This window comes from Asterias rubens, chromosome 13, assembly GCF_902459465.1.
Source record: "Asterias rubens chromosome 13, eAstRub1.3, whole genome shotgun sequence".
Taxonomy (NCBI): domain Eukaryota; kingdom Metazoa; phylum Echinodermata; class Asteroidea; order Forcipulatida; family Asteriidae; genus Asterias; species Asterias rubens.
Genome location: NC_047074.1, coordinates 4,498,683 through 4,526,580, shown reverse-complemented (window position 1 = coordinate 4,526,580; position 27,898 = coordinate 4,498,683). Strand labels below are relative to the sequence as shown.

At 40.0% G+C, this 27,898-nt stretch overlaps 1 protein-coding gene across 2 annotated transcripts in view; it reads right to left on the bottom strand.

Moving 5' to 3' along the window:
* Window positions 1-27,472, bottom strand: part of LOC117298957 (F-box-like/WD repeat-containing protein TBL1XR1) — a 53,387-nt gene extending 25,915 nt beyond the window's left edge. Inside the window, exons 1-9 of one of the 2 annotated variants that reach the window (XM_033782345.1) lie at window positions 27,152-27,472; window positions 24,440-24,548; window positions 20,340-20,485; window positions 17,740-17,920; window positions 12,950-13,082; window positions 9,790-9,928; window positions 8,978-9,200; window positions 3,507-3,628; window positions 347-421 (exon numbers count right to left, since the gene is read on the bottom strand). In XM_033782345.1, the coding sequence (XP_033638236.1) occupies window positions 347-421; window positions 3,507-3,628; window positions 8,978-9,200; window positions 9,790-9,928; window positions 12,950-13,082; window positions 17,740-17,920; window positions 20,340-20,485; window positions 24,440-24,497 (1,077 nt within the window). In that variant the 5' untranslated portion in view covers window positions 24,498-24,548; window positions 27,152-27,472. The other variant, XM_033782346.1, reaches the window with a different exon arrangement.
* Between the last annotated feature and the right edge of the window lie 426 nt (window positions 27,473-27,898).

Here is a 27,898-nt window from a genome sequence, read left to right as displayed (position 1 = left end):
CATGCATGCGTCTATAGAGAATCACACTGGGCAGAAACGGGTACTTGCCCAAAGTATTGTCATAACCGCTTCTCTAGATATTTCTGATTAGCAAACATACCTGCTAAGAGCAAATGGCAATAAGCAACAGCCAGTAATAAGCAAACATACTGGCTGTTTTAAAAACCCCAACTTCAGTTTCAGCTATGCCTTTATCTCTGCCGTAGTCTAAACCAGATCCTTACCCAGACCCTAAGCCAGAGCATTAGCCATAGTTTAAGCCAGAGCCTCAGCCCAAGCTGTCGTTCTCAGTACAGTATGTGCCCAGGTTATTTATGTGATGTTGAACAAGTTCACTAAAACCTACCTTTAACGTCATGTCATCTGAACATGATGCTAACATCGTGCCTGTTGGGTCCCATTTGATGGCGTTGACTTCATTCTAAAAACAAAATTAAAGAAAAAAGGGACAGAACACATGAATGAAAAAGTAGTTGATTGCAAACTTTATAATAATAAAATGTAACAAAAACAAGTGTGATCTCTAACAAGTATGACACAATTTAAAGCAAACTATAATTCTAACAGTCTCTAAAACAACTTTTGCAGTTTTCTGGTTTTCTGCTTTCTCATTATTTGAGAAAAAATTTCTTTTGAAGTTCCAGCATTCGCTCATTCACAAAATGATGTTCTAGACGGCAGCCGCCTCTTGAAGCTGTCATAAAATGACACCCATCCGCAAAAGTATGTACTCAATTTGATGGGAATGAGTCACCTTGACCCTCAGAGAATAAGGTCTAGGGGTCAACCCAAGGTCAGAGGTCAATTCAAACAGGTGTTTCTTATCAGCATTGGCCCAGCATGGGTCACGTACCCCAAGTCACTTTCGTTCAAGTCAAAAATGATTTCATAAAGACCAAGTCAAATTTGCGAACCCACATATTACAAGGGATTTAACTCCATTTAAAAGGCTGGTAACATGAAATTTACAAGGTGCTGTGGCGTATTATGCTGCTGATCAAACCAGCAACACCGGGGCAAACCCCCTTCTCTTTTCGATTAAAGCCATTGGACACTTTCGGTACAGAAACAAAAATAAAAGTTCACAGATTTACAAATAACTTACAGGGTTTACAGAAGGAAATGGTGAAAGACTTCTCTTGAAATATTATTCCATGAAATGCTTTACTTTTTGAGAAAACATTAAAACAATAGCAAATTTCGATATCGAGAATTACGGATTTATTTTAAACACATGCCATGACACGGCGAAACGTGCGGAAACAAGGGTGGGTTTTCCCCGTTATTTTCTTCCGACTCCGATGACTGAATTGAGCCTAAATTTTCACAGGTTTGTTATTTTATAAAGAAGTTGTGATACACGAAGTGTGGGCCTTGGACATTACTGTTTACCGAAAGTGTCCAATGGCTTTAAGTGCATTTATCACAACACATCACTGGACCAACGGCGCCCACACCAAAATTGTCACTTTTTAGAAACAGTGATATGGCATTACCCCTCCTACAATCAGTTCATTTCATTCTGAAACCATTTAAGTCCACAAAGTATTGGAATTTTGAAGGCCATGCGTATGGCTGTATTAGTTTAATGCACACTATTGTGGACACTATTGGTAATTACTCAAAATAATTATTAGCATAAAACCTAACTTGGTTATGAGTAATGGGGAGAGGTTGATAGTATAAAACATTGTGAGAAACGGCTCCTTCTGCAGTAAAGTAATTTTCCACGAATTTGGTTTCGAGACCTCAGAATTAGATTTTGAGGTCTCGAAATCAAGCATCTGAAAGCACTTGACTTCGTGTGACAAGGGTGTTTTTTTTTTTATTATTATCTCGCAACTTCAACAACGTTTGAGTTCAAATTTTCACTGGTTTATTATTTTGTGCATATGTTGAGATACACTAAGTGAGAAGACTGGTCTTTGACAACTACCAAATAGTGTCCAGTGTCTTTAACACAACCACAAAGCAGATTGTTGAACTTTATAGAAAATTTGTGCAAGACAAAATAACCCCATCAATTTCAAAAAAAGAGTAAGTTTCATTTGAGGTTTGCATCAATCAAAGCAAAGAAGAGGAAAATTTAAAAATATTATTGATTTATAAACATAACATGTTTGAGTATGTCTAAAAAAACTCCTGCATAATAGGTAGAATTTGGATTTGGATTTTAGACTCTACTAACACTAATCTACAGTAGTGTTCTTTGTTTTACTGTATCTTTCCAATCACATCACAAATGTAACATTGGAATTTACATGGTACTTTGGGAGTTATGACTCAGTTCAGAGTCTAGTCACATACAACTGGGACTTCATTTCACATCAGCCTGTCACCCACTTGAAATCACACAACTATTTTACTAACTAGCGCCCTCTTGTGACCCTTTTTTTTCCACACCATCGGTTGAATTAAAAACTCGGAGGTAATTCATTATAGATGATATTGTTATCAGGAACCACACTACAGGAACCCAAATCTACACCGCCCCCCTTTTTGGCGGGCAATTTGCTATCAGCCCAAAAAATTAACAGGGGCACATGGGTTTGGTTGTTGAAAATTTTAGTCAGCTTTTTTTTTTTGGGGGGGGGGGACATTTGACAGGAAAACTTTGCGGCAGTTGAACGGGCCAACGATTCCGTGTGGAAGTAAAGCTTAATACAAAGTTGTAATTATAGACAAAGCAGCTTTTTTTTAAATGTTGGAACAGAACCAAGAATGATGCCAGCGAAAATCTATCAGTTATTTTAACTTCAATCCATCGTTCCACAGCTGATAGTTATTATTTCCAGATTGAAACTATCAAAGGGTATTTTTTTGAGGCACCTGGGCGGATATCATTAAATTGGGAAGATAATTAAAACATTCAAACAAAAAATTTATCTCAGATGTTTTCTCTTGCGTTTGTGAAAATCCGTGGGTGAGGACAGTTTCCAAAATGTGAGCTTCTAAAAGTTCACCTGTAACAGAAGCCACTGCCTACACCTGACCGTAACAGGCATGTATGCTTTGTTTTAGAAAGGGTCAGGGGCATGGAGGCAATCCCCTTCGTTGCCTTATTGTGAAGAATCAGGCCTGCTTTTAAATGTAACTAATTTTATTATGTAGTTCTGGAATTGAAACCAAGGATGCCTCATAAGCGGCCACTTCGCTCTTGAAGGGGTACAGCAATTTCCCTCTGGTGTGGGCCTGATACTTCAAGGAGGCATCGAAGGCGATTGTCTCCATTCCCCCTGGTCACGACCTTGATGCCCTTGAAATGCTCCAGTAGAAATCTACAACTTCATTAGGTGCCCTTTACCAAGCCAAAAAAAAAATGCCTTGGTGTCCTTGCCCTTTCAAAAACGAAGCATTACAGGCCTGGATTCAGTTGAAAACCTTTTGTTTAAGTGCCAAGAAAAAAAGGCTGGTGGACCAGTGAAACAAGAAGCTGGCTGAAAAAGTTCCAGCCAATCCCTTTGACTGTTGTATCTGTTCAACCAATCAGAGAGTAGTTTACTTACCGTGTGTCCCTGGAATGTTTTGATTGGTTTGTCGTTACCCAGTTTACACACATGGATACACTGGTCTGTTGAACACGAAGCAAAACATACATTAGAACACCAGTCCACGTCCAATGCTGGCGCTATAAAATAAGAACAAAATAATATACACTAATTATTTAAACAGTTTTCTTCCTTTTATGTGTTTTAATTTGACAGAAATTTACTCTAATATTATGACAACTTTTTAAGTTTAAGTAAACCGTTAGCTTCCTGCGTTTCTGACAAGGGCCTTATTTCCGAAAACTGCTTTTAGAACCTCAAAAGTAGCTAAGCATAACAGAATTATGCTACCAGAATAGAGTTACCAGCCAAGACACTGTTTCCATGTGCTACAATGTGACTGGTATCCTGCTCATTTTTGCTGAAAAGAAAATAGTTCAAGACACTGGACACTATTGGTAATTGTCAAAGACTAGCCTTCACAGTTCGTGTATCTCAACATATGCATAAAATAACAAACCTGTGAAAATTTGAGCACAATCGGTCATCGAAGTTGCGAGATAATAATGAAAGGAAAAAACAACCTTATCACACGAAGTTGTGTGCTTTCAGATGCTTGATTTCGAGACCCTCAAATTCTAAATCTGAGGTCTCAAAATCAAATTCGTGGAAAATTACTTCTTTCTCGAAAAATACGCCACTTCAGCGGGGGCCGTTTCTCACAATGTTTTATACTATCAACCTCTCCCCATTACTCGTTACCAAGAAAGGTTTTGTGCTAATAATTATTTTGAGTAATTACCAATAGCGTCCACTGACTTTAAGAAATGACCAGAAGGCATGGAGCAAACGCCTTCTTTGCCTCCGTCAAGTACATATCAGGCCTACAAGGGTTTGCGGTTGAGTGTTATATATTCTGGGCAGTTGGGATTTTAATTGAATGAAAACAAAACTGGATAAGCCGTTGAAGTTCACATCCTAATTGATAGACTTGGATACGAGTCAAAGAAATAACAGACAGAGGGAAAGGGGTTGTATTAACCCAAATATAACATCAATGTCTAGATTCATATCACTTTGGATCTCCAGTATGATTTTGACAGGTGTGGTCAATTATATTACCGGCCAATCACAAACAGGGCCTGTGTTCGGCCTGATAGATTTGGATCTGGGCGATAAGCTCCGGGGGAAGGACGGGGTGGGAAGCGCGTCTGTAACCTTTGCACGCTTCTAGATGTGGAGGTTTAAAGGGGCAGGGTTAGGATTTAAAAAATGCAGCTCTTCAGTCAATCAATCAATCATAAATAATTTATAAAACACCTAAATCAAAGGTTCTCTCAAAGGTGCTGTGGCACAGAAGAAATAAATAAGTCATTGATGGTAGGCCTCCTGAAACAAGTGGGCTTTCAGAAGTGTCTGGAATGTGTTGAAAAAAAAAACTGAATCAAACTGGATTGTTAACCCTACTACTGTCTGATGATTCAAAACCATTCGCTGTGGTTTTGAATCATAAACTATGCCAGTAAGCTATATTGTATCATGTGGTGATTGCATCTGCACAGTGCACAGTATAGTCAAAAACTCCCCTTGCCATGTTCAAAAAAAAACTGTAGTTTAACTGTTTTCTCTTCTACTCAAATAGTTCTATTATCTTAGTGTTTCATTTTCGTGTATAATATATAATAATAATGGCTTCTTATACAGCGCTCAGGTCCGTCATGCAGTGACACTGATGGCGCTCCAACATTATTACCCCTGGTCACTGGGCCTTAAATCATTCCATTAACCATTTCATTTATTGGTACACCGGGTCGGTCCGTGTTCCTTTTCATCAAATTCCTGCAGTGAATGTCATAACCTTGGACTCTTGACTGACATTGATACGCCCAGCTTTGTGAGTTTCCTTTGCAGATTCATCTTCTTCATGCATCATCATCATAGTACGAACCTCACACTTCTGCTTTTAAGGATCTTGATCAAATGTGGCACATTGGGTATTTGTAATCAAAGTCATACCCAATTAAACAGATGTGTTGCTGTCAATGAACTGTACTGTGACAAAGTTTTGTGCATGTCTTTGGGTGAGTGGTCTGGCGCATCAAACTCAATTTCAAGTCCTAATTTTATACGAAGCACAAAAGGTACCTAACACCAGCCAAATTACTGTGTCACTTATACCATCTGTGACTGGTATCCTGCTCATTTGGGCTAAGCAGGAAGTTGTTACGCAGTATTTCCTGCTTAAATGGAATTACGACATTGAACCCTGGTGGCTGGCCAGGTCGTCGGAATGTACATTGTACATTGTAGGTTCAGTGTCCCTGTGGATATTAAACTAAAATTGCTTCCCATCACCCAGGAGTTAATGGCTACCTGTGAGGGTAGAGATTGCCGATGTCAATGGTTTGCACCCATGGTTGTACCCATTTGGCTGGCGATGCTGCATATTCCTAAAGAGTTGAGATGGTTTCTAGAATGCTGAGGGCCCAGTGTAATCAGAGAGTAATAGAGTCCTACTAGGTTACATGAATTCATGGTGAAATTGAGATCTTCGCTTTCTCTCTTCATTTTGAAGGTTTATAAGTAAATGTACTTTGTAATACAATCCTCGTTCAAAGTTCAAAGCCTGATGTTCCAACCTGGATCCCTTCTTTAAAGACCCTGGACACCTTTGGTGATTTGTCAAAGTCTTCTCACTTGGTGTATCTCAACATGCATAAAATACAAACCTGTGAAAACTTGAACTCAACTGGTTATCGAAGTTGCAAGAGTATAATGGAAGAAAAAAACACCCTTGTCGCACAAGTTTTGTGCTTTCAGATGCCTTGAATTCGAGACCTCAGCTGAGGTCTCGTATTCAATTCAAATATTTTAGTGAGAAATTACTTCTTTCTCAAAGGGAGCCGTTTCTCACAATGTGTTATACTATCAACAGCTCTCCATTGCTTGTTACAAAGCAAGTTTTTATGCTAACAATTATTTGGAGTAATTACCAATAGTGTCCAGTGCCTTTAAACTGGGAGGTAAGCCCTCTAGGTTCACATGTCTCCATTACATTGAGCTCACTGTCTGATATTCAGACATCTGTATGATATTCAGACATCTGTATGTCTGGTTGCCACACCCTCATCCACATATTTGCTGAAAGGGGGGGAGGGGCGGTGAATGTCAAAGTCAAAGTCAAAGTCAATGTCTGCACCTGTAAACCACCTGTCTAGAGTCTTGTCTTACAGGCGTGGTACATCTGTATACACCGCACTTGAATGATTAATGTATCCCCCTCTGGTCGTCGTCATCTGATTCCATGTCTACACAGTGAAGTTTATTGTATCAATTCTCCTCTCATAGAGAGGGACCTGACTGTCTTTCCTTCAAGCCTCATTTTGGATGCTATGATCTGATTGGCATCAAAACCAAGGTGTCTGTATTGCGATAGCATTCTTGCACTGACTGCACAGATTGTTCATGCAGGGTTTCAAAATCTAACTCCAATACATTTGACAATGCTAAAAGGAAAACTTAAGATCAAATGACACGTTCAATTGTTAGTCATTAACAAAGTCAAGGGTAAACCCTGTTAGTGTTAAAGGTTGACTATAGAGTTCGTACTTTGAGAAAAATGTGGACCAGTGATAAAGCTGGAGGACCAGTGAAATGAAAAAATCACTGGTTAGTCACTGGACAAAGTCGAGGGCAAACCCTGTGACAAGTTGACTAGTTGGAGAAAGCATGGTATAAGGTCACTTAAATTTAACAATGTAACTTGTTCTCATTGAATTAAAGGCACATTTGGTAATAACTAAAAGTGTGTATTAGCATAAAAACTTACTTGGTAACGAGCCCCTCTGAAGTAACGTAGTTTTTGAGAAAGAGGTAATTTCTCACTAAAATATTTGAATCTGAGAAAGACTTCAGGCCTGAAGCTTTTCTCAGGCATCTGAAAGCACAGAATTTTGTGCAAATAGCATTTTTTTCTTTCATTATCTTCTTGTACTTTTGATTGTGACCAATTGAGCCAAAATGTTAACAGATATGTTATTTTATTTACATGTTGGTATACACCAAGTGAGAATACTGGTCTTTGACAAAGTAAAACAATTAAGCAATTTGACACTGAATGACTCTCACCAGTTCGAATGCACACATCTTGAAGATTGTGAGTACTCATTGTGTTTACAAAACAATTTACAGGTGCCTGTTTACATTGACAAAACTCGACTCCCTTAGCCTGAGGGTAAATGAAGTCAGAGACGTTTGACGTACAATGTAGGATGTATACCTGAACAGCCTCAGCCGGAAGCGTAACAGACCATGATAGACTACGAAAGAACACCCCCGCCCCCCCCCCCCCCAATCAACCCCCTTCAGGCTGAACAGAATCAATCAACGGCGACTCAAGACTTGCCCGGGCACTCTACAAAAGTTCAATCTTAAAATGTCAATGGGCAGACTTGTACACGTAAAGCAGTGTTTATTACTCGCACATTGACGGCTGACATTTAGGAGTTGCCCATGTTTTGTTTTAGCAGAACTATATGAAGACTTAAGGATGATTAAAGGTGACAAAAAGAGGTTTGGTTTGGAGGGAAAGAAAGGGGTTGAGGGGAATGATGCGGCAACTAACTTCTTAACTCCAGACTTCAGAGACATGAGAGCATTACAGGGGTAATCTTTAAGAGATGTCAACATTTGGGTTTGTCCCCATATCACTTGAGAATCACCCCCTTCCCTGTCAAGAAAGTACCGCCAGCTTGACCCCAAAACGGGAATGAGGATTTCTTCTCACTTAATATTAACGAGGGAAGGCACAGGTCATCAACTTCACAGGTTTTGATCAAATACTTTCAGATGTATAGATGTGGATGCAGCCGACCTGTGAGCAATTACAGTTCCCAGACGAGCCAGATCTATCATGTCCGAAACAACATGTTTTGAACAGTTCTGATGGACTGTAGAGCTGAAGCAACCATGCTAGGCAAGAAGCTAGCATACTATGTGTGTCAGAGTAAAACATTTGGGTGTCGGGTTACCAGACTGCTGTCGGATTCTAATGGATTCAGGAAAATTCCACATAGAAATACCTTAAGTTTCTTGATGAACTGCAAATTTGTAACATTATGTGTGAGACACTTATCAAGCTATTTAATCTCATTAACAGGTCGAGTGAGGTTTGGCTACGGCTGTTGCCATTGGCAACAGCACTGAAGAAGTATTTATTTAATTAGAACTGAATTTGGATTCTCAATCATTTCTTTTGACCAACCCACTCCTAAAACATTGACTATTCTGAATAGCCCCTTAATATATTTCAGGCCTGATACTTCAAAAGGCAATGAAAGTGATTGCCTCCATGCCCCCTGGTCATTTGCCTTGGTGCCCTTAAAATACTCCAGTAAAAATTTACAATTTCTTCCTTTACCTAGAAAAAAGGCCTTGGTGCCCTTGCCCTTTCAGAAACGGACCATACAGGCATGATTGTAAACACGTACCTGAATGGAAGGGAAATTGTTGTTTACACTCTCCTGATTGGGCGTCCCAGATGATTGTCGTCTTGTCCACCCCGGCACTGAGTATGTAGTTGCCCTTCTTGTTCCATTTCAGTGCAAAGATGGGGCCTTTGTGTTGGCCTAACGTACTAACTAACCGGCCGTCTGTCGACCATATTCTAGCGTAGCCGTCGTAGGAGCCGGTTGCTAACAGGGTACCGTCACACTGCGGAAACACAACAGAGAATTGATCAATTGAGGGCGCTTTTTGTGACATCAAGGGCAGATTTCGAAAAAAATTGTGGGATTTGGGGTTACTTGACCAACAAGGTACTCAAGACGCTTAGTATACATTTTTATAGCAAGATAGGTTATTAAAGTTATGAATTCTGAGACCAATTATGTAGCACCTTATAAGGGTTTACAAGGTGCTACGGCACTTTCAGCAGCCACAGCCAGGAACTTTACCAAGGCCCCTTCAAGAATGAAGTTCAAGGCCTGTCTTTGCAATACCAGGGATGAGAGCCATTGCTCACAAAAAGGTCTGAAACAACACATGTAGGATACAAATTCTGCTGATGCATGTTGAAACTATGGCTTTTCCACCTGACTGGTAACACCTGGAGTTAAAGATTCCACTGAGCTTCTAGGAAGTGTTCTCAGCACTAGAGAAGTAGATCAAAGAGCAGGGTTTTGTTATATCATGGACAAAGTAACGGCTGATTTTCTTCACCAGGCTGACTTAAAAAGTCTGAATTCAGATAAAAGTCCCGACAAATCTCATCCCTGAATAGCAATAAGACTAAAACACTCACGTTCCAATCTAACGAGGTAACATCTTTGTTGCTAGGAACGTCTTGACCACCTTCTCGAATACAATGTCGTAGTACTAATTGATGAGGGCTACTGTTATTCTCGCTAAGGTTCCATATTCTCGCTGTCGAGTCACCAGAACTGCAAATAACAAATTATAATAAAAATGGCAACTTTAATCATTATCTATAGTCTATATAAGACTTACACATATATCGAATGCGAGAAAACAATTGAAACAAGGTTTTTTTTTCCTATGTAATCAAATGAAAATACCCCAAAATGGCAATTTACATGTACATGTATGATGAATACTATTTTATGTTTTATACAATACAAATAATTTGTTAATATTAAAAAATTTAAACAAAATTAAAACTTAAATGAGATGACTACTTTTTAAAAGCCCATCTGCCAATCACACCTTAATTTAAATTACATTTGATGTAGGTTTAATGATAAAATGAACAGCGGTTGGGTGACATTCTTAATTGGTTACAAGTGACTGGACACAGAGGTCAAGTCTTACTCTCCAAATTTCTTTGTTGATTTATTAAGTTTCATGGTTTAATTTTACTTTCCACACTATATAAACTTTGTGTACAATATCGAGCTCATGTAAAATTTCAAATGGTTGGGACCAGCGTGGTTCTAGAAGAATAAAAAAGCGAGACTTGCAGAGTCCACAGAGATTAAGAAGTTTATCCAAATGTTTCATTTACACACACTTGTAAATGAAATTAAAACGTCTTTCAATTCACGCCAGTTTCAACTTCAAGCAAACAAAGTTCCTTTTTTTCCCCTCAAGAAACAAATTTTCTGGCAGATTGAAAATGCCAGACTTACAGTCTGTAAAGATGTTGTTTAAACCCAAATACTTCCTTCTAACTTGTAACCAAATTAATCTCCGTTTTAACTTTGAGCAGACAAAGTTCCCTTTTTTTCTCAAATTTTCTAAGTTCACAGTGGAGGCTTGTTTCTAAATTCCTATACAAATCGAAAATTAATCCTCCAAATTTGAACTGAAAGTTTCGTTCTTCACGTCTCAACTAAATCTGGAGGATCTTAGGGACACATCCTGTAAAACTATAAAAACATCCGCCCCTGGGGGAGACGGAGGAGGGAAGGGAGGGAATAGGGGGTGCGCCACTCACTCAACTTCGTCAACAAAACACTGTTAAATAATTCTCTATAGATCTTATCAATTTAATTTGACACCCAATGGAGGGTAAGCATGGTAAACTTTGTATGAAGTCTTTGATATCCAAACACGCCAAAATAGCATAATTTTTTTCCATTTGAAGACTTTTGAGGTAGGGTGGTTACAGCCAACAATGAAAGGCATCTGAACTGTGGCCCGCAGTGGGAGACTTTAAAACGCTAGGTGGGAGCAGACTTATGTAGTTTTGACAACGCCCGCATAACCAAAAACAATGGACTATGAGGTAAGTCTGCTGCCACCTGGTGTCCCCAAAAGTCTTTCATTGAAGGGCGAGACGTTACATGGGACACCACTAGGAAGAATTTATTTACATAATCTACGGAGATGAAGTCAATAAGGAATTTACTATCGAGTGTGAAGAGAACTGCCTCCGATGTCTGAAAAATGGCAAGAGGAAACCAGCAAATGTGGGAGTTTGGGCGGCTTTGCACAATGGAGGTTGAACAACAAACAGTAAAATGGATTGGGTTCTGCAGAACGCCATGTGCGGGAGATTGTCTATGAGTGAGATTTATTGGTTTTGGCTCCACTCAACGTTTTTAGAAATGGAGGAAGAGTGCTGGACATATATTGTAGTACAACCCTGTGGCTAATCCAAAAGTCACTGTTAACGTGAGATTTACAAGCCTGGAATTTCATCTTTGAAAGGACAAGGCAATCTTCATTTTGCAAAGGGCACCAAGGTAAAGTCTACAGGACACTTTTGAAGGGGCATGAAAGCAAAGACCAGGGGCACCAGAGGGGTCAGAGGTCATGGCCTCAGTGACCTTCGTGTAATTCCCGGACTTGATTTATTAAACATGGTTTTGTTCATTGTTTCAGAAACATCTAATATGAAGTTGATTCATTAGGGAGGCTTGCTGCACATTTTTGCTTTGTGTGTAATATTGCCCACATTACATCATTAGCGTATAGTATCGTCATGACTGTGTGTTGGCTACAAATTTGTTCATAAGAACATGGAAAACATTGGCACACTTTCAGGGAACTTTCTGCAGAGTCAGGCAGATTTGGCAGCTCACGTGTATGCAATTACGTGTACCTTGTCCTCTCACCAACCTTTTACAGGCATGTGAGTAACTATCCATGAAAAAAGAGGAAAAGAGAAAACTGGACAAGAAAAAAAGAGGAAAAGATACTATTCCGTTACTATTGTACACAGAAAGTGAAGAAAAACGAGGAAAGTCAAAACCAAAAAAAAAGGAAATCAGCTGAAAAGAGGAAGTCTCACATGCCTGCTTTTAATCTGACCAGTAACGTTACTGACCAGAATACCTGCCAGGTTGAATGTTACATAATGGGAGACGTTTGAGATGCTGTCGGTCCTTTTTTGCGGTTCTCAGCGTGCGCACACATGCTCAGTATTGCACGTCAAGAGTCTGAGCAGGCGCACTACTGGCAAGAACTGTGTAAAAGGACCGTCCAAAGATCTCCCATTAATAAAAACTTCTAAAGGTTTTTCAACCCCTTTTCCAGGGATCCCCACATCGATGACAACAATGAAACAACTACCACAGGTGGGTGTTAAACTGAGTTCAAAGAAAAGAAAAGCCATGACACTAATAATAGAAGAACGGCAGGTTTACAAACAATTGAAATAATATAACATACACGTTGTCTGTAAATCTGAGTGACATCAACAGTGTATTGATGACTCAGTGACTCAGTGATTATTTATACCTTTGATGGGTTTTCTTTTTCCCCACAATATGACTGGGGAGGAATGATTCCAAACTTTCAAGGTTGAAATTTCTGTTTGTACTTTTTAAGTACAACTGTTTGAAACCATCTTGCCTAAAGGTACATGTAATTTGATGAGAATCGCTAAAAGGTCGTTGCATGGATTCAATATGCACAGTGAGCACAAGGTTAGTTTTTGATCCAGGGGCATTTGGAGGGGGGCGGGGGGGGGGGGGGGGGTAATTTGACCTCTCACTCACCCTGACGCTAAAAGGTCGTTGCATGGATTCCAGGCACAGATGAAGACTTCTGACTCATGACCCCTGAGAACGGTTGCCTTGGTGGCTGGGATTTCTACACCGCCGTCAATCTCCATCGATTCCATGTGGTTGGCTACAGAAAATATATTAATTCAGGTACATTTTAAAAAGACTGGAATAAACAATGCAGGTCGTTGTGGTTTTAAAACCTAAGTATACCTTTAGTTTTGGAACCATTGGATTGTTTTATTCCTATGTGTACAACAATGTGAAAATTTCATTTCAAAAGGTGATCGCATTTTTGAGATATATAGTCGCAACTCCAGAGCAAATATGTCCCTGCAGGAAGAATAATCACTATAGGAATCCAAATCAGTATTGCCAATTTCGTTCAAGCTGGTCTTTTATACTGAAGTGATTAAGCCTTAAAGGCACTGTACACGTTTGGTAATTGTCAAAGACCAGTGTTCTCACTTGGTGTATCCCATCATAAGCATAAAATAACAAGCCTGTGAAAATTTGGGCTCAATCGGTCATCGAAGTTGCGAGAAAATGACGAAAGAAAAACGCCTTGTTGGACGAATTTGTGTGCTTTCAGATAGGAATAAAAGACTTCTAGCTAGAAGTCTTTTATTATTTTAGTGAGAAATTACCTCTTTCTCAAAAACTACGCTACTTCAGAGGGAGCCGTTTCCCACAATATGTTATACTATCAACAGCTCTCCAAAGTTTTTAAGATCATATTTGTTTTGAGTGATTACCAACAAAGTGTACCTTCCCTTTAAAGGTTTGCACGCTCTAATCACACAGTTTACTTGATAATATGAAAATAAAAGCCACATTCTGCATTTGATTCACCATTAATTTGCTCTAATCAGCAGAATCTTTGCTTCAGGTACAAAGTATGGAAAAGTACATATGTAGCAATACCAGACGATATTTGTGTGACTCAATTCCAGAAGGTTAACTGAAAACACTTGGGGTAAACCACAACTTTTCTTGGTTAAAGGTACATTTTAGTGTTCACAAGACCGAAAGTACTGTGCAAATGCACAGACAAGACACCAAAAAGGTAGAAATTAGCTGATCAGCTGCATGCCTGGATGCAGCGTTCTCCTATAACATTGGTCTGCTGGCCAAATGCTAGCCATAACACCCGAGGACGAGTCAGAATTCTCTTTAAGTGGGGTCCGGCTGGCTCAGAGTCCTAGTCTCAAGCTTGGCCATAATAAGCAGACAATTGTGTTTAGTGTTTAACAATATTATGATGCTAAGCAAATACAAGCAGGAAACCAGTCACAATCAGTGCATGAGACATGGCATTTTGGCCGGTAACCTTTAATTCTGGTAAGCATACTTGTTATGTGCTCAGCTACTATTTGTGCTTTAACACAGCTCCATGAAATTGGGACCTGGATTATTTGCTCCTTAATAAGTTGGGATGGAAACATTTAGACTTCCTGTTTTTTCCAGACATTCGATGCCAAATGCGACATATTATTGCCCAATCATGGCCAATGTTCATTCTACTAATAGCCTGCACACTAATGTGTCACAGGCATATTACGTCCCCCTACATCAATCCCGGTAAATTAACATTCAGGTTGAAAGCAATGATCAAACATGCCTTGAGTAGTTCCCAACAGCCCTCTGACCTTATGATTACCTCAGTGCAAGGACACTTTGATATGTCAAAGAAGATCCGTGTCAATACTTGCTAAAATAGGCTTATAATTTTCTGTTGTCAAACTTCTGTGACTTTCTAGGATGGGAAGGTTACCCTCTATTGTCTAGGCACATATCCACATGTCCAAACGAATCTAACACAATGACAACTACTGTACCATGTCTCCTTTTCGTGTGCGTTAACGAGAACTGTCAGATCTGACATTGACAGAAATTCTGTCGCCTCGCATAAAAAAACCAGACAACCAACGGCTGAATCACTCTACCAGAGAGGAAAGGGGATCCATCCTAATGTCAATAGTTTGACAATCAGGTCAAGGTATGGTACCCTGCATCATCAAAACCCAAGGTACCAAAGACTTTTACATGTCATTACAACATGTGCTGTAATCGGTCTTGTAGGTGGGACAGGGGGGGGGGGGAACCAGTTCTGTTTTGATCTCAATCTTGGTTTAAGATTTAAGTGTCTGTCTTGTTCTTGTGTGGGATATCCAGGTCTTGAAACCAAGGTCTTTAACAAAAAGGAGTCAAGGTGTTTTGGGAGAGCGAAGATGTTTTCACTTTCGAACAAAAACACTGGGGACGTCACAAATAACCCCTACATGTTAGTCCAAACAATGGAACAAACAGAAGACCTTGATTTACCTGGTCAAAAAGAGTGAATGCATACACTGTACATATGTAGAGTACATGTGGGTAGGTATACACATTCAAATCAGGGACCTAAAACAAAAGAAGACAATAGGGTCCACGGTACGGGAAAGGTCCACAGTTGGAAAATGTGTACAAAACCAATGGGAGTTGTGGCAAAAAAGTAGGGTATAAACTAAAGAGGGACAATAGGAGGTCCACGATTGCAGGCGTGTATACACTTGCGTGGGTAGGTGTACACATTTCAAATCATGGACCTACATAATAACAATAGTAGGTCCCTGATTACAGGTGTTTACACACTTATTTGTGTGTAGTTGATGCATTCAACATCATACTGCAGGCTGACCCAGCTACAGATCTATAATGAACCATTCAAAACCACAGTGGATGATACTGAATGGTCAGACAGTACGAGTATTTAACCCTTTAGTCCATGCACCGCCCGAGTTTGCTGAAAACCAATTTCTCAAGATTCTTGCAGTAAATTACTGGAATCGTAGTTCGCATTTTAAAAGATAGCCATGGCTTAATATGTATGTACAATTTTTTTACCCTTTCGGTAATATTTGTATAAAAGTACAAGTTCTCATGGGAACAATAAATGCCTCTCGTTAAACGGCTACGGTAATTTTGATGGCGAATATTTTTGTGCACGGATGAAATGGACACAATAGCTTTTCAAGGTTTTTGTCTGGCTCAATGCTCATACTGATTAAATGCGAAGGCGTCAATTTTCGACAATATCATCATAAATGATGAACAATTTCCTGTTTACTAATGAGCATTTTTTTTCTTTTCGTAAGAGCTAAATTATTTCATCATCATTAGCTTCGACAAGTCAACTGTGAAGGGAGAATTAATAACGATCTATAACAACTAGATATATTAACAAATGCGTAGACCTACTAATGACTATCAAGTTTTCTTTTGATGTTCCTTTTTTTCTACAAACACAAGCTAGCGAGGTTTCCTCGTACCGCATAGAGGCGGCTGGGCGGTACAGTGGCTAAATGGTTAAAAATACAAAGCACAAGCCACAACATCTCTGCACTTGCGACAGTGTTACACATATGTAAGTTGACTCAAAAGTCATTCACTCTGGATCTAGAATTCGCAACAAGACCCACAGGTGTTTGCAGGTACTCGACAGTCGTACTGCGGTGCAAAGACCTCAACCCAGATACCTGAAGCTACGAGTGACAGAGAAACAAGCTAATGAGATAACTTAATTAACAGAGTCACTAGAGGGGAATGTAAGCTGTGTAGAGTGATGTCTACACTTAAGGGGTGTAGGTCTTGAGCTGATGTTATCCAGGGCCACAATTCCAGGGTGGTAGCACCGTTGGCTGCCTACTACCCTCACAAGTAAAGCGTTCTTACAATACAAGGATCTACATGTACAGGCCAAGTGCTCGTCGATCAGGGGAGGGGCGTCAATCAGGGGAGGGACAGGGGGACATTTCCCCCCATCTTGGGGGGGGGGGGGGGTGAGGACACGACACAATGTTCCCCAGTTGTGCATGTACGTGCGTGTCATCTCCATACTTAGTTGTATATACTCTTGTAAATAGGCTACTGTTTAGTTTACTTTACGGTGATGCGCTGTCTCTGTCTGTCATTGCCGTTCTGCGGCCTCTATGGCTAGTTTGAGCGATATTGGTTATGTTTTACCCAGGTAACTCCGCACCCAAGGTCGTTAAGTAACTCTGTTCCATTTGACACCACATTCAACTGAGACGTTTCTGAGATTGTTTTCTTTTTCCACAAACCTTGCATACACACACTGCAAACAATCCACTACACATACCCATCTTTGCATTAATAATGAAAGTCACAGTATTTCCAAAATCAGAAATAGCCCAAGTTCTACTGCTCAAATTTTGAAGGCTTATTGTTCTGTTTCGTTTGCCATTGGGTCTCTAGATGGCCTAAGATTGCACCACAGAGCATCTAGAATGCAAAATTTTCCTGGGCCCTTTGCAGGAACTATGCACTGGGCTTAAGAAGCACCAGACAGATCAAGTTAGTGAACTATTTCCAATGGCATACACATGCACAGAATTTAGTAAACATTGCAACAAATCAAGTCTACACCCAACATTGACACCACCCACATTCATCATATCCTGTCATTTTCTCATAATGGCTGACGGAATACCAGCGTGGGCCGTCTGCGAGGACCTACAAACCAGGCCAGTCAACAAACCAGTCCCAGGGTACTTTTGACCTCTGACCTACAACAGGCCAGATACTTCACGAAGGCAACAAAGGCGATTGTCTCAATGCCCCCTGGTCATTGCCTTGGTGCCCTTGAAGTGCTCCAGTAGAAATTTACAATTAGGAATGTGTCCTTTGACTTACGAGCTGCTGCAGTGAAACCGTCTTCCAAGGAGATTATGCCTTGGTGCCCTTGCCCTATCAAAAGCGAAGCATACACGCCTGCTACGTACCTTGTAATGAGTTGAGAGCTACATCGTCACCATTGGCATTTGCACCGTCCACTTTATTGGTGTTATTTGTGTTGGCGGCCGCCTGCCTCGTCAGTTCACTCTTCCGTGATGAGATGACGTCTGGCATGACAGCGTCTATCAGGGACAGGGAATCGAACCCATTGTCCATCACCGACCCATCCTGAGAAAATTAACACAAGAAAATTATGAAAACTGGTCAAAAGAAGCAGTTTTGTCTCAAGGTACACGGAGTGGCCTTGGTGCAACCTTAAATTCTGAAGTCCTTCGCAATCCTTCTATTGTCTGAATTTAAACTTATATTTTGTTAGCTTATTTATAGTTTAAACTATTGGTATTTACTCAAAACAATTATTAGCATAAAACCTTGCTTGGAAATGAGTAATGGCGAGAGGTTGATAGTATAAAACATTGTGAGAAACGGCTCCCTCTGAAGTAATGTAGTTTTTGAGAAAGAAGAAATTATCCACGAATTTGATTTCGAGACCTCAGATTTAGAATTTAAGGGTCTCGAAATCAAGCATCTGAAAGCACACAACTTCGTGTGACAAGCAATTGGCAATTGCTATCCCAAAACTTTTCTTTTTAATAGACAATGTACGCAGGACCGGGCTAGTGTAATAAAGAGAGAAAAACAAGAATAACCACCTTTAAATGTTTATAGTTGGTAATAATTGCTCCATCCTGCACCGCAAAATATGTGCCCATTGACTACAAACAGTCTGTAGCACACATAGGAGTTAGCAACCCCTACATTGCTGGGCTACACAATGTATACAAGAAGGTAAATCATTCAATGACTCTCTCGTATCCTGCTCATTTTTGCTTAACAGAAAAGCTAATGCTGCTTTAAGCAGCTCTATGTAAGGCCTAATTTCATAGAGATGCTTAAAAGCACTAAAGTTGTAACCACAACAAAAAATTGCTTACCAAAATATGGGTACAAGCCTAACTGCTATGAGACATATAACATTTTTGACTGGTATCCTGCTCATTTTTGCTAAGCAGAAACTTGTTAAGCAATCATTTCTGCTTTTGCAGCTCTATGAAATCAGGCCCAAGTTCTGACAAAAAGTACCCTTAAAAATAACCCACCCTCCAAAAAAAAAAAAAAAAAAAAAAAAAAAGTAGAACGTACTACCGGTATTGCAAACCACAATGTTTTAGCAACATCATTACAAATCGAACTCCAAACTTGTTTCAGACATTTCTTTAAGAAAGTTTCTTGGCAAAGTGCAAGAAGGAGTGACCCCGGAGCTCCGTCCGGATCGCTCCAGATTGGTCCGGTTTACAATGTCCCTGATGCATTGATGAATCATCCCTGGTAATCTGACTCATGGTCACACTGCGGCATGCTACGTATACACTTTGCTTGTACATGCAATAAAGAACATGTTGCGGGTTACCGTGAAGCCACCCCTCCCCCTACCAAATTAAAGTGGTACCTAGCTCAGCTTGAGTCAGTTTCCTCTACCAAATAAAATAGCAAGCCGCTTTCCCTTCTATCCCCACCCCTTAAAGAGGAATATTTTTTAACCCTGAACTAGCCAGCAGGAGTAAGATTTGAAACTTTGCATGGTGGGAAAAACAATCGAGTGAGGTTTGCAAAGACACCATTGAATATAAATCTCTTTTGAGCAGTTGTGGTTCTGAAAAGAACCAGTGTTCCGACAACTCAACCTTATCATCAGTATGCTCTGGGCCCAATTTCATAGAGCTGCTAAGCACAAAAATTTGCTTAGCATGACATTTCTTCCTTGATAAAAATAAGATTACCAACCAAACTTCCACATGATTTCAGGATAAGCAAAAACAACAGCTGAATAAAAACAAGCAATATGCAACAAATGGAAATTTGGTCGGTAATCCTGTTTTTATCAAGGGAGACATTTCATGCTAAGAAAGTTTTTGTGCTTAGCAGCTCTATGAAATTGGGCCCTGATTGTCTTCAGATTGCTAGCCAGACTACTTTGAGAGATTTTTTCATTTTACAAACTGGACAGCAGACCACAATTACGGGAACATCCTGATTGCACAGCTCATAAGTATAATATACACCAATCTGACGAAACAAAATTGGTAGCGCCCTCTATTGAAAATTACCAACTGCGGTGTCTACAGACCTTATTATAGTGCGACCATCTTGATTTTTTCTCATTCAAATCAAAGTAACCAAGCCGAGGCTGGATGGAGAAATAGTCTGGTTCCTTGTTGTACAATGAACACTACCATTCATTACTGCTATTGGATACAGGGAACATGACCAAAATGGTGGAAGCATGACAAAGGTCTAAGGCAAACATAACCAGACAATCAGCCACCTGCATGTATACATGTAGCCTCCCCAGTGTTCTCCCTTAACAGTGGTCCGCTAGCCAAAAACCAGTAAAACCACCCCAGGACCAGTCAGAATTCATTCCGAGTGGTCCGGCTGGCTCGTTCAGTGTTGAAAAGCATCACTATTTCATTTGAAATACTGAAAAAGCTGACAGACAAGCTAAACTGGTCCTGCTGGTTAGTCACTGAAAAGTTCAGGGCAAACCCTGCATCCCGAAGCCCCCTCCCCCCTCATTCTACCTTACCTCATTGATACTGATTTCTGCCTCCACATATTGGAGTCCTTTCTGTATGATTGAGATGAGAGCTGCTGGGGGCACCAACGCCCCGTTGATATTGGACTGACTGATGTGGCTCTCAATGCCAAATGTGAACCCTGAATGTGAAAAACCTGCAGATACAACAAAACAAAAACACACAAAATGTTAATTTTTGTTTTGACCTTACACCGATATGTGTTAGCACCGTCGACTGTAAACTCAGTACTTTCCCCGAGTTCTGTGAAAAAAATCATAGGCATAATTACTCGGGTGGGATTTAAACCCACGACCCTTGCAATTCTAGAGCAGTGTCTTGGCAACTAGACCATCAAGATTGCCCGGTAGCCAGGGGCAGTTCAAAAACTATATTTTAGCAGCGGGTAGGCAACGATTTAACAAAATAATGTCGGCGATGCTGCAATTACTTGATCAATATTGGTTTCACACAAGGCAATTTACAGGCAACCAGCTCCAAATAAACTCAAAATATAAAGAAATCACATTTTATTTCCGTTTAAATTTCTCGGCGATACTCTTTGCATTGACTGCTTTGCAAGATACATCACGATCGTTTGTTCCTTTCCTAAAACATAATTTTAAATCCATTCTATTCATTTTTAAGCATTGTTGTTCGTGAGTTGTTTTGTTCATTTTGTCTAGTCTCCTTTCTCTGGCATGATGTGGCCAAGCAGGTAAGAACACCAAACTCAAGCTCAGGGCCCAATTTCATAGAGCTGCTAAGCACAACAATTTGCTTAGCATGAAACATAGCATAACCAGCCAAATGTCCATGTGATTTACAGGATAAGCAAACAACAGCTGAACACCAGTAATGAGCAATATGCAACAAATGTAAATTTGGTTGGTAAACCTGTTTTTACCAAGGAAGAAATTTCATGCTAAGCAAATTTTTGTTCTTACAATCTTAGCAGCTCTATGAAATTGGGCCCTGGTGTTTGATCATTTAGGTTTGAGTCTCAAGCACAAAGCAATTAGTTTCATCATAAGGTGAGTTGTCAATATTACCGCAGTGATATTTGTATTGTGACGTAACACACTTTGCTCATGGCAATTAAAAGTTAATTCGCAACTAAGATCAATCATGGAGGTAATCTGAGCTCTCTGTTAAATCAACCCTTGGTCTGGGATCTCTCGATGGCCTGGCCCAGGACACTGATTGGCATTAGCTTGGTTGCCCTGGTGATAGCCTCTGTATCCCATTTAGGCAATTTATTAATCAAATAGAAGCACACAAACATTAATCTACATAAACCCCAACAGGAATACATTCTTAGACCAGTATTTTTACACAAAAACAAAACAGAATACAAATTGCCTCAGTACATCCCCAAACATGGTCCTTAAACCTAACTCAACTATCATTTCAAACTCCTGAAAAAGAAAGACGAATGTGGTTTTTAAAACCTTACTCAAAAGTACTTCAAATATTTTAGAATCACTAATTTAAAAAGGTACCTTTCTGGAACATGCATTGATCCAGGGCTACCTGGCTTTTAATTTTCTTTTTACTACTTAATCCATCAGCTTTTGTTGTTCATAATTTATATTTTATGGGATGCTTTTAGTGACTCATTCTTAAACTGCCGTTTAAAACCTTGCACGGTCGTGGCCGTGTGGCCTTTATCGCACGGCCACAACTGCGAAGTGAATGCAAGACCAACAGTCATCCAAACAATCGGAACGTCAGGTTCTTGACAAAGGCTCAATGCCAATCTCTTTGCGTGAGTCAAGAGCCTTGACGTGTGATGTCAGATGTTCAGGCTATGTCTTACGTAGAAAGTAATCTACATAAATGTACAACTGTAAAAAGTGTAGGTGAAGGATTTTTTCCAAGCACAATTCAAGCGCACACTGAATGTGTACATTGTAAGTGCAAGACTGAGGAGTAAATAATGATTTTTGAGTAGCAACTGATATTATTTTGAGCGGCATGTTGCTAAAAAGGAAATCATTCCCTGGATTTGTGTTTTTGCATGGAGATTTCCTAGACCTATGTACAGGTACATAGTGTTGCCTGTTAACTCCTATGGCAGCCTTTACCAGTATATTAGCAACAGTTTTAACGGACATATTACAACAGGCAAGCATCAGTCATGCGTGTTGTGCAATCCATTACCTTAATTGCTAAGTACACACCACGTCTGCACTCTCGCTTGATAATTTTTAATAAAAACTGATGATAAAATAAATAAACTGATAGATGAGAACAGAAACCACGGTTTGTAAATTTCTGGGCACTCCTCAATACCAATCATTGAATGAAGGTTAACTGAAAATTGGAAGAGCACTCCCCATGCCAGCCTACACGTATACAAAGCTACAGTAACATTGTGTTCTTCTGTGTATTTTTGGCCTGTATGAAAGTCCTTCCGTGTTCTTTGTGGGTAGGCCTGGGCGACTATTGAAATTTAAAACTACCCGACTAGTCGCGCTTTGGCAAGCTGACTATTTCAAAACTGCCGCAGGCGCAAGATGGTAAAATTCAAGCTGAATTGTGAAGTGTGCATTGCAATGGAAGATTTTGCAGTACATGTTTAGCAACTCTTTTGATGCAACAACATGTACTGTAACGTAGCAGACAATTACAGTCAGACCTTGACGACTTGCAAAATTCACTAACCGAATAGTCGCGCTTTAATGGGAGACTTTCAGACGGTCCTTTTTCACAGTAGTGCGCTGGCTCAGACCTTCACGCACAGCGCGCATGCTCAGAGCTGCAGCCAGCATCTTAAAAGTCTCCTATTGGTCACAACTTTGCCTCTAGTCGCAACTATTTTTTTCAGTAGTCGTGGCGGCACGGTTATCTAGATACGATAACTCCCCGGTGCCAGCGCTGGTGTAAACTAGTTCACTTCACAATGCAAAAAAAAAAAACTCTGTTGAGTTTGGCTGCGTTTAGCAGAGTTTTTGTTTCACCTGTGCTTCATTTTCAAAAACACACGAAAAAGCAGGGTGCCTGAAATATCCCTGGGTCCAGTTTCATGGCTTTGCTTACCGCAGATTTCTAGGCTTACAGCCCACAGAACTACCCACTAACTAGGGCCTGGTAAGAAGCACAGAACTCTGTGGGAAAAGAACCAACAAACTGGGTTCTGATGGTGGCCGGGTTTTAAGGTAGGGTCATAGATTGGTATTACTTCAAATAATGACCATGAGAAGCAATGCAGCTGTTGATAGTATCAACTATTTTGAGAAAGAATTCCCTTTTGAATTCAAAGTACTATGGTTTAAACAGTTTCTCACCAAAAACATTTGAATCTGAAAAAACAAATTCAGGCATGAATAATTTCTCAGATTTCTGGGGGTTGGTGTCCATTCACGAATGGTAACCCCACTGTTCGCGAATGCTGCAACCAGAGATGTAGATTGGTACCCACGGTTGCCCCGCTAAACATGGATTTTACTTTCTTTTGAAAACAGTTGTCCACTGTTTTGTCAGGAAGTAGACATTGCATTTAGCTGAAACTTTCACCCGTGACTTTTATTGTATCTTTCTTTATAAATTTGTATATATGTAAATCAGGAGTACATTTATGCAAACCAATTGTGGGGGTGTTGTGGCCAAGCGGATAAGAGCACAGAACTCAAGCTCTGGTGTATCTGTTCAGCAGAGAGTGGGATCGAATCCCGGTCGTGACACCTGTGTCCCTGAGCAAGACACTTTACTATCTATAATTGCTTCTCTCCGCCCAGGGGTAAACGGTACTAGTGAGGGAGGGCAGAGATGGTGTGGTCTACATCTTTGGCAGCACAGGCTGTATACTTCAAAGGGAGCTGAGATGGTACGGCCCAGTGATCAGGGTAATAGTGTTGGAAGCGCTTTGAGACATGGTGTATAAAGCGCTATATAAAAACTGAATATTTTATTTTTATTATCTATGACCTAGACCCAGTTAATGACCTGGACCCAGTAACTGGGGCGCTGTACTCCTTTTCTTGAAATTTTGTCATTATTGGTCGTACAACCGTTAATAACAAAATTTCAAGAAAAAAAAAGGGGTACAGCGCCCCAGTTACTGGGTTTATCTATGACCCAATATTTAAGGTAAGGAAAAACTCAGTACCTGACTCCTGTAGATACCTGTACACCAGAAAGTTGACTTCATCACTACTAATGCTCATGGTGGCCAGAGAAACATCAAGCGGTAAAGATCAACTCATCAACATGGGAACCTGTGGAGTGTTAACAAAAGCAAGACAGGTAAGTTAAGGGAAAAAGAACATTACAAATTGACCCCTTGAATGACGCAGATTGCATCTCTCTGCACACCGGCTTCTATCATTTCTGTCATTTTTAGAGTCAATTCTTTTGTGTACATTTTGATTACAAATGGCGGACAGTAACGTTAGCGGACAGGATGGTGTAATTGCACTGCGCTTCGTTAAACAGGACATACATGTATGAGAGAGGTAAACATCGCTAAATAAGCGATCATTCATAAAGTAGGGCCCAATTTCATAGAGCTCAAAAGTAACCAAGCAATTACAGGCCTGTATGCTTCAGTTTTGAAAGGTCAGGGGCACAGAGGCTTTTCCTCCTTGGTAAAGAGCACCCTGTGGGGAAATTGTAAATTTGTACTACAGCATTTCAAGGGCACCAAGACAATGACCAGGGGTTATATGGAGGCAACCGCCTTTGATGCCTCCGTGAAGTACAGGCCTGCAGTTAAAGGATTTGGGTACTTTTTGTAACACAAAACAATATGTCCAAAGATTTGCATCAAACTTACACCGTTTGAAGATAATGATAGTAGAAAGCTTACCGTAAAATATTAGTTGCTGAGGTGCTGTAGTTTTTGAGAAATGAGTAACACAATGTCATGATACGTTTTTAGATCATTTTCGTCTCATGATCACTGAGACGAAAATTATTTTCATGACGTTGTTTTACTCATTTCTCAATAACTACAGTACCTCAGCATATAATGTTTTCAGGGAAGCTTTCTACCATCATTATCTTCATACTGTGTAGGTTTAAGGTAAATCTGTTGACATTGTGTTTCTTGTCCAACAAATAGACCCTTTAAGAACATACAATTATGCGCACCAGAAGGAGGTTCCTATTTATCAGTCAAAATGGTATCCTTCTCGTTTTTCTTATCAGAAAATTGCTAAGCAGTATTTGCTGTTAAAGCAGCTCTTTGAAATTGGGCATTGAGGTTATCTCAGTGTTCTCCTCCCTGCTTTTCATCTCTGTGGACCTGGGTTCAATTCCAAGACTGTAGCCTTGCAATTGGATTGGGTTTTCAGTCCCTACCTGACTGCGTGGGTTTCCCTACTCATGTCTAAAAGATACATTTATCCATTGTTTTTTTTGTTTTTTTTAACAAGTACTTAAGATTATCTTGGTTTTTGTGTTTAACCAAAACAGGTCTATGCCCCTTCCGTATGCATTATGATATACCATACAGTTGAATATCTTGACCACCAAAGTGCCACACCATCGTCAGCTACACCCGTCAGAGATGCTTCTAAAGGCTAAATAGTGTTCTATTACATTCTTTTTCCTAGAGGTCAAAAGCTAAAACATCCCAACTGTTTGTGGCTGTTTGTTTTTATCACAAAGGAAGGTAAGCTGGATAGTGACAGAAAAAGGATGTTTTCAACGCACATAACCACCTTCCATTCTCCAGCAACCAATGATCTGATTCTGATGAATAAAACCGGATGTTAGATCAATTGGGTCGTGTTTGCTTTGACCTCTTAAAACCGAAGATAAACCGGATCGGGTTTAACTCTTTGCTGTCTGAACGCAAGGGGATTTTGTTTTTACGACCACCCCCCGCTGCTCGTAAAAGTTAAACCGTTCGGGTCTAACTTTTGATACTACACTGTCTGAACATACCAAATAACTTGTTGGAGTTATTGAAAATGCAAAAACAAGGTTCTTTCTCAAACCATGGCTTGGGATCAGGCTTAGCTCTGTATAAAAGATGTGTACGGAGTGAAAACACAGCTCGGCCTTTAAACTAACTTGCATTTTTGAAGCAGCGGGTATTACACGTGGACGTGGTGGATCGAACATCAGCAGAGGGAGCCTGGAGCCTTAGTCGGATCATAAGGCAAAGCTGCGGTTTACTCTGAGAAAGGCCCCTGGCCTTGGTTTGCCCAAAATTAACAATGGCAAGTATGCTGGTTTATCATGGACCGCAATTTGAATTATCGTCTTTCTGATTTTGCTGAATTGCCCAAAGGAACTGTGGGATGGAAAAGGAGGCTTACATAGCCCCTTTTTCCATCCCATGATCATGCCATGACCATCCCATCAGCAGGCGTTAATTGCGCGTTAGCCGTTTATAAATCCCGCAAAAAAGACTACTTTACAATTCTTACTAATTTAGTAATATTTAATAATGATATTTCAATAGATCAATATTATCATTCGCAAAAGAACCATTAAATACAGATAGACTTCAACAAACCCGTAATAACGCCAATAACACACATATTATTTGACTTAATCCTTTTCATAAAAGGCCCCCTCTGCATAACCATTGCCTTAAATCGGTCAAAACCATAGAGCAATCAAAAACGGTCGAGTTGACCAAACGTCCCGCCATGAAGGAACAATTTTACAAATTACAGTCAGAAACTAGCTTTTTCAATGAAAATCTTTTGCAAAATTCATGTAAAAACATACCTGCAGGTTTCGTTTAAATAATAACCCAGTGAAACAAGTCGGTGATACACAAGCAAACGTTCTTACCGTGGGTAAATTTGACATTTTCGTCCCAGTTCGGCTGCAATACAATCCACACGGACATGTGAATTCTTACCTTTTTGGGGTTGTACAAAAGCCAGTAATTTGTCTTCTGTCCGAAAGGGTTGAATTATAACTTGGTGAACCGTCCCAGGAAAAACTCAATTCACACAATTTTTATATCAGAAGCATCTTCGAAATACACTCCGTCGATTAACGTGGTATACCGGTGACGCTTTTCCTGTTTTTGAAGAAATTTCAGATGTTTTTTGAGGTGTTCAGACACTAATTTTTCGAAAAGCAGAAACAAGATGGCGCCATGAACAGATCACTACTCATTCTTATGAATCGTCCACGAACTACGTTGTCATTTCAGTTGTTACCCTCTCAGTCATGAAATATCACATGTTTGATGAATATAAAGATATCAGAGATAATAAATGCATAGTTAAATAATCACAAAATTCGTATAAAATATATAAGAATCGTTAAAAAATAGCCGTTCAAATTTACGCGGAGTGATATTCATTGTACATAGCGTATAGGAGATGTCACGTGACACGAAGCTTAACACAATTTGACAAAGAGGGCGCCATGATTGGAATTATTATTTTTAGCTCAAAACTTGCTTGGTTAAAAAAGCCCACAGTTGGAAAAGCCCGCAGCTTTTTCACGCACAGATTGGAAGGGGATTTCTTCAGGTTTCTTGTTTTGACAAGAAAGCGGATTCAAGCAACAACATCCTGAGGAATTTATCACATAGGCATCCCCAGCAAATACGTTTCAAGTCCTGTGTCTTATATACTTTCTTCCCAAGAGGCAA